General features: G+C 48.9%; 1 protein-coding gene across 1 annotated transcript; it reads left to right on the top strand.

Annotated features, from left to right (window-relative positions):
• Positions 1 to 856: 856 nt before the first annotated feature.
• Positions 857 to 2,084, top strand: LOC136485778 (ethylene-responsive transcription factor 1-like). The gene is made up of 2 exons (XM_066482616.1): positions 857 to 1,106; positions 1,265 to 2,084. Exons 1-2 carry the CDS (start codon positions 857 to 859, stop codon positions 1,927 to 1,929), a joined length of 915 nt encoding a protein of 304 aa, XP_066338713.1. The 3' UTR covers positions 1,930 to 2,084.
• The last annotated feature ends 6,371 nt before the right edge of the window (positions 2,085 to 8,455 follow it).

Genomic DNA, 8,455 nt, shown 5'->3' with positions numbered 1-8,455 from the left:
GAAGGATGGTATGGTGGCAAATGTTCTACCGACTGCACCGAGTATCATTTAGAAGGGGTTTAGTGAATGAAAATCTCAACTCTTGGTATGACTTGTAAGAAAGAAGAATAGCTTGTTCACGTTCCGGTCTATGTGTAGGACTATGATTAAGCAAGGAGTCCTCCCGATTAAAAGCCCAATTTTGGAAATTAAGAGTACCACTGAAAATCAAGATTTTCCTTTGGTACTTATTACAACAAGGAGTTACACTTACTAAGGACAACTTAGCAAAAAACAACTGACAAGGAAGTGTCAAATGTTGTTCTTGTAATGTTGTTGAGACTATTCAACATTTGTTTCTTTAATTGCCATTTTCCGAACTTTGTTTGGCATGCAGCGCATCACATTTGGAATTCAACCACCCACCAGTTTCTCTAATATGTTTCGTGGCTAAATGGCTTTTGTCCTAAGCCTCGAAACCAGATTTTGTAATGGACTTCAGCTATCTGTTGGGCCTTATGGTTGAATAAGATTTATGTGTGGTCTTTAACAAGGCTAAGTCTCATACTTATTTGCACGTAATTTTTAGGGCGATATACTGGATCCGACAGTAGTCCCTGCTACATGTGGCTGACCACGTGGCATCAACGTGGCTGACCACAAAAAAAACGAAAGGGAACGCAACGTGGCTGACCACGTGGCATCAAAATGCACCGTGCCATCCATTAAGCTGATGCGCTATGCACGTGGCATATATATCTTGGTAGTCACCATGCCAAGTCATCCACCAACGGTCCTAGCTGGTTTATAAATCTCCTCTCTCCGCCGGCAACCTTCATGGCATCAAGAAAAGCTTCACGAAAATACACACGGAACAATGCGCGGCGGCGCCATCCTCGCGGAGCTGATCCCGCCAACGCGGTGCGTGGCATCGAAGCCAATGACTGAAGGCCACCTCTGGCCGGCGAGCTCCAAGAAAGCCGGCAGCTGTAGGGACAAGAGGCACCACAACGAATACGCCGATGATGACTTTGACGCCGCCTTCGAGGAGTTCAACGACGACTTTGACGTGCTTGAAGATGACGAGGACCACTTGGTGTTCTCCTCCAAATCCACCTTCTCCCCAGGTAACCAACATCGGTTGTTTCTCTTTCATATCAAGGTGCAAATGTTGTAATCTGTATGGACAGAATGTTCACGCGCGTCCTTGGGTTTATTTGGGCATGACGTTGGCAAGAACTGCATGCTAGTGTAATCTCATGGGAAATAACTCTTGTGTATATAGCCCACGACGACGGGCGCGCTGCGCGGGCGGCGAGGAGCCAGAACAAGCGAGGCCGCCGCCCCTTCCGCGGCATCCGGCAGCGCCCCTGGGGCAAGTGGGCGGCGGAGATCCGCGACCCGCAAAAGGGCACCCGCCAATGGCTCGGCACCTTCAACACCGCCGAGGACGCCGCCCGGACCTACGACGTCGAGGCCCGCCGCCTCCGCGGCAGCAAGGCCAAGCTCAACTTCCCCGGAGCACGCCGCGGCAACCCACGAACCGCGCCGAAACCGCAGCACCCTGGTGCTGCAGCAGCAGCACAGCCCGCTCTGCTGCTTCCAGGAGAGAAGCAGAGGCAGGAAGGGAATACCGTGAAGCCTGAAGCTATGGACTCCTTCGACGTGGGCAGCTTCTTCGACATGACCTTCCCCACCTTCCCCGCCGAGCCGCCGGCATTGGAGAGCTCCTTCGCCGGCAGTGGCGGTGGCTCCGCGCTAGAGCTCGCTCACGAGCTGGCGTTGGATCCATTTATGTTACTGCAGACGACCTACTCGGGAGGGTACGAGTACGATTCCCTGGACGGCCTTTTCGCCGCAGAGGCCGAGCAGCAGGAAGTGAACACCGACATGAACGGCGTCAGGCTGAGCTTCGACGACTTCCCCGTCGACTACGGCGCTGTTTTCTGACATGCCCTAGCTATCAGCTGTACTCCTACTCAGTTGTAGTAATTTGTAAGCATCTGAGGGTGCGTTTAGTTCCCAAATTTTTTTGAGTTTGGCTACTGTAGTACTTTCGTTTGTATTTGATAATTAGTATCTAATTATGGACTAATTAGGTTGAAAGTTTCGTCTCGCGATTTCTCACCTAACTGTGTAATTAGTTTTTTTTCGTCTACATTTAGTACTCCATGCATATGCCGCAAGATTCGATGTGACATTTTGGGGTGAAATTTTTTGAAAACTAAACAGGCCCTGAATTCATCACCAACTCACCAGCTTTCTGTTCCTTTATCAGATTCTGTTTTTTTGGTTCAGGAAAGGACGATGTTGGTGTTCAACAGTACCAATCAACCGGACGATCGACGGTGCTGATGGCGACTTAGATTCCCTGCTACGAGACATTTGCTGCCTGGTGTAATCATATATGTCATAGTACTGCATGTGTTTGCTCGTTAGATTCTGCATGTGTATGCCAAATAAGCTTGTGTACCTGGTTCTATATACTACCTCCGTCCGTGAAAAAAAGCAATTCTACGTTACCGAGACCAGGTTAGTGACCGAACAAGATTACCTACATGCCCCTACTTTATTCCGCTAGCAGACGCTCGCAGGCGCACTATCGGTACACGAGCATCGATGTCAATCAAATTGCAGGTGAGAAGGTGGGTGGAGAGGTGTGTGACTGAGAAGAGGCATGCAACTGTGGACGTACGTGAAAACCAGACCCACTGCCTGGCTACGCTATGCACCTACAAGTCTACATTGCATTCTTTGTTGAACAAGGCGAAGGAGCTAGAATTACATCCTTGACCGGACAGAGGGAGTATATGGTATGGTATCGTGTTTATGAGGGCGCGTTTAGTTCGCGAAAATTTTAGGCTTTGGCTACTGTAACACTTTTGTTTGTATTTTGCAATTAGTGTCTAATTATAGACTAATTAGGTTCGAAAGTTTTGTCTCGTGATTTCTCACCCAACTGTGCAATTAGTTTTTTTTTCGTCTACATTTAGTACTCCATGTATGTGCCGCAAGATTCGATATGACACTTTAGGGTGAAAATTTTTAGAACTAAACAGGGCCTGAGTGTCCCCTGCCGTGGTCTATCTAGTCAGCGGTCAGGTGTCCCAGGGGCCTTGGACACTCGAGTGTAGGATGGCGCATCTGGTGTTTTTGATCCATTCAACACTTGATTCTCATGACCATCAGATCCAGATCAAATGAACAAAAAAAAATATATAAAAACAATGCAAAATATTAAATAGACAAAACAAAAAGATTAGCTAGATTATTTCTATGGAAGCTACCTTAGAAAATTTCAAAGGGAAACCAAATAAAACATATAGAAAATAAAAACACAAAAAATAATCTGTTCGAGTAATTCTAACCATTCTTATTCATAAATAGTCAATTTACACCAATTAAACATAGAATTTACAACCAAACGGAAATAGTAAAAATATGGTGCAATGAAATGAGATGTAATCTTATCCTATTAGAAAAATAAATCTACATACATGTATGGTGATATGTGACGTCTCAGGACCACACCAGAGCATCCAGCTGCACCAACCTGCACCACGGGTCAGCATGCACCCGCAGAACCATGGATCAGCATGCACCTAAAGCTGCCACATGCACCTGTCACGGGTCCTCCTGTAGTCTAGGAAACAGACCTGGCCTTGACCGCTCGTCTCCGTCGATGGCTCAACATCGGACGGCCAGCAAAATCGAGTGATCGAGTGAGACGAGCGCTTAAAACACCCGAGTGCCGCATAGATTTAGCGTTTTTTTTATGCCAACTAGCACTCCTGATTCCCGAAGGAGTTCAGAGAACACAAACATAGTTTTTTTTCTTCATTTTCAAACGAACAAAGATACAATATTCCAATGCGCTGGCAACCGTTGTTTTCCATTTTTTTTAATTCCATGACACATATTGTTGACTTCCTGCAAATGAATGCTTCATTGTCCTAGATACTTTCCCAAAAATAGTCATGCGACGGGTGCGAAAAACCGCCTCACAATACACAGCTGGTTTTGAACTCCAGCATGGGTACGGTAATACTTCAGGCGGCAAAGTTGCTGAAAAGAAAATAATTTAGACTGCAATTTGCACATCTTGCTTGCCTCGATGTGGTGGCGACATGTCAGCGACCTGGCTCAAGTAACATAAATACAAATGGTGGAATCTGCCCGTGATGATGGCCAGATTTTGCGGCCCATGATTCTTCACAACGATTGGATCCTCATGCATTGTTGCTGGTAAAATAAATACTAGCTCTCTATAGGTCCTCGGTAGTTCATTTGGCTACTTCCACCTGTTCCATTAGCTAGCTAGAGGATGAGGATTCTCCCAACACATCCTAATCCTATGAAAAGAATATAATTCGGTCCTCGTAACTCCAACTTGTAGTAAGTTTTCTGCGTGAAAAGGTCATGGCATGCTTATCCTTTCCTTGGCAAAGAACTTGCAAGATCAATACAACCATCAGTGACTAAGCATCTCTACCATCTTCAGACGTCTGTTACTGCTACTTGTCCATGCATGTGGAAACAGGGGGGAGCTAGGAATTTTATAGAGGGGGCGGGGGGCGTACTACCAAAATACATATAGTATAATATAATGTAAATCCCAATATATTTAGGGATTAACCATATATTACATATATCACTAACACCGTTAATTACGCATGCAGCAAGTCTATAATGTAAAATTCTATACAAACAAAAAGTATTAAAGGAACTTACATGCTTCAAGTGAATGGTACTCGACGTGACTGAATTGTATCGAAGTCATCAATAAGTTTATCTGTTGTAAACTTCATTGCTATCTCCTTTCCAATATGAGTTATTAAGCAATTTCTTCAAAACCCATCTTCCATCTTATTTCGAAGTCTTGTTTTAGCAAGTTTCATTGCAGAGAAGGCACGCTCTGTTGTTGCTGTCGAAAATGGTAGGGTTAGAACAAACCGAATTAACCTACCAAGAAAATTATTATTAGCATTTAAAATAATAATCAATACAATGTAATCGACTAAATTAAAAGAATAAATATTGCATACCTGTCGATCAAATAATAATCATCTGATTTTCCAGTTTCGGCTAGTCGACAACAAAGGTCAAGAATTGTTCTCAAGTTCTGAAATCTATGATTTGTAGGTAAATCAAGTTCATAATGTTGTAATTGTTGTCTCAATGTATCTCTTTCTTGCTCTGAAAAATCAGCACTGGAGTGGAGAAAGAGAAATGCGAGTGACTGTTACAAGTTTGCCTATAGGCAAGGATTGTAGCCTCTGCAAGAGATTTTGGATGGCTCTGTAACTGCAGAGCCGGAAACGCTTCCGATCGATCATCCATTCCCTGGAAGTAAAATCTGGAAGAGATGGCATGCAACATGGTTTTTTCTGAAGAATCTGTTTCCTCGTAATCTGAACTGGGTCACCTGTTCATGTTGAGACAAGTCAGACAAACAAAAAGAGAGACGAAATGTAGGTGATCCGTCACTTACATGTAAAAGAAGGGCTGAGGGGCCTCGCTAAATTCACCTCTTTCTGCCGAAACCAATACAGTCGATGCTGGCAATTCTTCAGAGTTGAGGCATCAGCTTGGACAGGGTTCCATCTGACAACTGACAAGAGCTAGCAAATGAGGAAATGTACATGCATGTCTCGGGATGCTATAAGTAGTAATGTCACTCCATGTGTGTACGCATCAAACCAAAGGGCTCCCAACACTTTCTGCAAAATGGGGGTTGTTCAGTGGTGACTCTGTTATGACTGCAGATAGTTGCAATTGCAAGTGATGCAACTAAGGGCCTACTTGGATACAAGGGCTAATTCCTAGCTAACTAAAAAATAGTCAAAATTAGCTCTAGTGCATCCAAATAGAAGAGCTAATAGGTGGCTAATTATTTAGCCAATTTTTCAACTAATTGTTAGCCAACTAGGCAACTAGCTAGCCAAACATAGCTAATATTGAATAAGCCGTAAAGCATGCAAGGTAAACTGAAAAACCGTGGAACTCCCACTCCTAGACTGCCCTAGCCGACTTAAAAAAGAATTGTACGGCACCGCTATCAATACTGTTTGTGCACATAGTATTGTTTTTGTCTAGATGCATGCGGCAGGCTCTACCGTGTTCGCCTGGTATGGTAAACATCGGTGCCTACAATACTGTTTGTGCTCTGACACGCCTGAAGGTTGCATAGTGCTCGTCTGGCATGGCTTGGTGGCACTGTCCTACAGGTGCGCAGGGTATGGCAGGGTACGGTCCTCGGTATTGCGGTTGACTTGAGCGTCTTACCTTATCTGCTCCGCCTGATCCCCGGGCCCACACCGAGTGGGCGTCCCCGGTCGATCGTTCCCAGTCGGCCCCGACCGTGTCGGTCGAGAAAGAGTCACAAGCAGAGGTCCGGCGTATCCCCGGTCGGAAAAGGAGGTCAGAGTCGGACTGTGTCCCCACCTTGGCCAGGTCTTCCGATCAGGGACCGGATCGTTGTCCTGGCCTGTCATTATGTATCTGGGCCGACCCGGGAGGCGCGCGTTGTCGTTATGCCGTCTGCTGGGCCAAGTTTTTGCCAGGAAGCGGGTCCATTGGGGACCCTGGGTTTATGAACCCGACAGGAGCCCTTGAGCCCTTTTGGGACTTCTGTGAAGTCGTGAAGAGGCTGTTTACACTCGTTTCACGAGTGCACCCGGTGGGTGTAAGATCGTGGGTCGCCGTCGAATGAGACAGAGCGCCAACCCAAGCGTCGGGCGCGGCCGAAGGGTCGGTCGAGATGGAGTGCCAACCCAAGTGTCTGGCACGGCCGTGGGGTCGGGCTAGACGGAGCACCAACCCAAGTGTCGGGCGCCAACCCAAGCGTCGGGTGCAGTCGAGGGGTTGAGCGAGATGGAGCGCCAACCCAAGTGTCGGGCGCCAACCCAAGCGTTGGGCACGGCCGAGGGGTCGGGCGAGACGGAGCGCCAACCCAAGCTCGGGCGCGGCCGAGGGGTCGGGCGAGACGGAGCGCCAACCCAAGCGTCGGGTGCGCCCGAGGGGTCGGGCGCGGCCGAGGGGTTGGGCGAGATGGAGCGCCAACCCAAGCATCGGGCGCGGCCGAGGGGTCGGGCGAGACGCGGAGCGCCAACCCAAGTGTCGGGCGTCAACCCAAGCGTCGGGCGCGGCCGAGGGGTCGGGCGCGGCTGAGGGGTTGGGCGAGACGGAGCGCCAACCCAAGCGTCGGGCGTGGCCGAGGGGTCGGGCGAGACGGAGCGCCAACCCAAGTGTCGGGCGCGGCCGAGGGGTCGGTCGAGACGGAGCGCCAACCCAAGTGTCGGGCACCAACCTAAGTGTCTGGTGCGGCCAAGGGGTCGGGCCAGACGGAGCACCAACCCAAGTGTCGATCTAGTTTCGTGCGTTACCCCGTCCATGGTTTTCACCACCGGAGGGATTAAGCTAACGTCGCTTGCCTCGATGGCTTGAGTGACGCGCTCGGTGAGCTTAATAATGACCACGTTCGAGTGGAATCCGGGTCCGTTGTTTATAATGGGGTCGGTATAGCCCTCATGTGGCATTCCACTACTCCTTAACCCACCTCCCAATAGATGCCCGAGCCGTTCCGGAGACCAACTCAGGTGGCCCGCTGGCCTCCCCTCGATGGAGATTCTGTGGGCATGGCTTGAGGTAAGGATCGAACAAGAAGGTCGAGATGACTCTGTCCGCTTCTGAGCAGATTGGGCGAGGGCCGCTGGGGCTCATCTACATTTTCTCCCCTGGCTCTGTTTGATGCGAGGCAACCTCGAGCCCTTTGTGGGCCGGCCTTCGAACCCTAGTCGGTCGTCTCTCCTATCAAATGAGGCGACTACCGCTTCTTGATGCAACACGAAGCGTTATGATGCAACAGTTGCATATGCAATGCTTGGATGTATGGGATGAATGTATGAATATATGCATGAGAATGGATGAATGAATGATCATGCACTAGAAAAATAAAAAAGGGGTTTGGTAAAGTTACCTCGATGGCTCGAGTGATGGGTCTGGGGAGCTCCTATTGGATATGTCCGAATGGGATCCGTGTCCGTCGTTCATGACAGGGTCAGCATAACCCGCATGGGGCATCCCGCTGCTCCTTACCTGTCTCCCGGCAGCCGCCCGAGCCGTCCGATCGACTCGAGTGACCCGTTGGCCTCTCCTCGATGGAGATTCTATTAGTGGGCCCTTCCAAACCTTGCCTGGGAAGGCGGAGGGTCATTTGCGTTTGGTTGCGCCTTGCTTCTTGAGCCCGGGTTGCGGTAGTGGTGGGCCCTGCCCAGGCCATGTCCCGTTAACTAGGTGGTGTTTCATCGGGCAGGGCACGTCCCATCAGCCAGGGGCCACGTCCCGCCACATGCCTTTCTGTATTAAATAGGAGGAAGGGAGAGGATTTTCCTCCCGTTCTTTCGCCCTCCTTCAACCGCTGTTGTTCCTCCTTCCTTCTTTTCGCCAAGTCTGTTCGTGTGTCATGGCAGTTCCT

Source organism: Miscanthus floridulus, chromosome 10, assembly GCF_019320115.1.
Source record: "Miscanthus floridulus cultivar M001 chromosome 10, ASM1932011v1, whole genome shotgun sequence".
Lineage (NCBI taxonomy): Eukaryota > Viridiplantae > Streptophyta > Magnoliopsida > Poales > Poaceae > Miscanthus > Miscanthus floridulus.
This window is presented reverse-complemented; position numbering and strand designations above follow the sequence as displayed.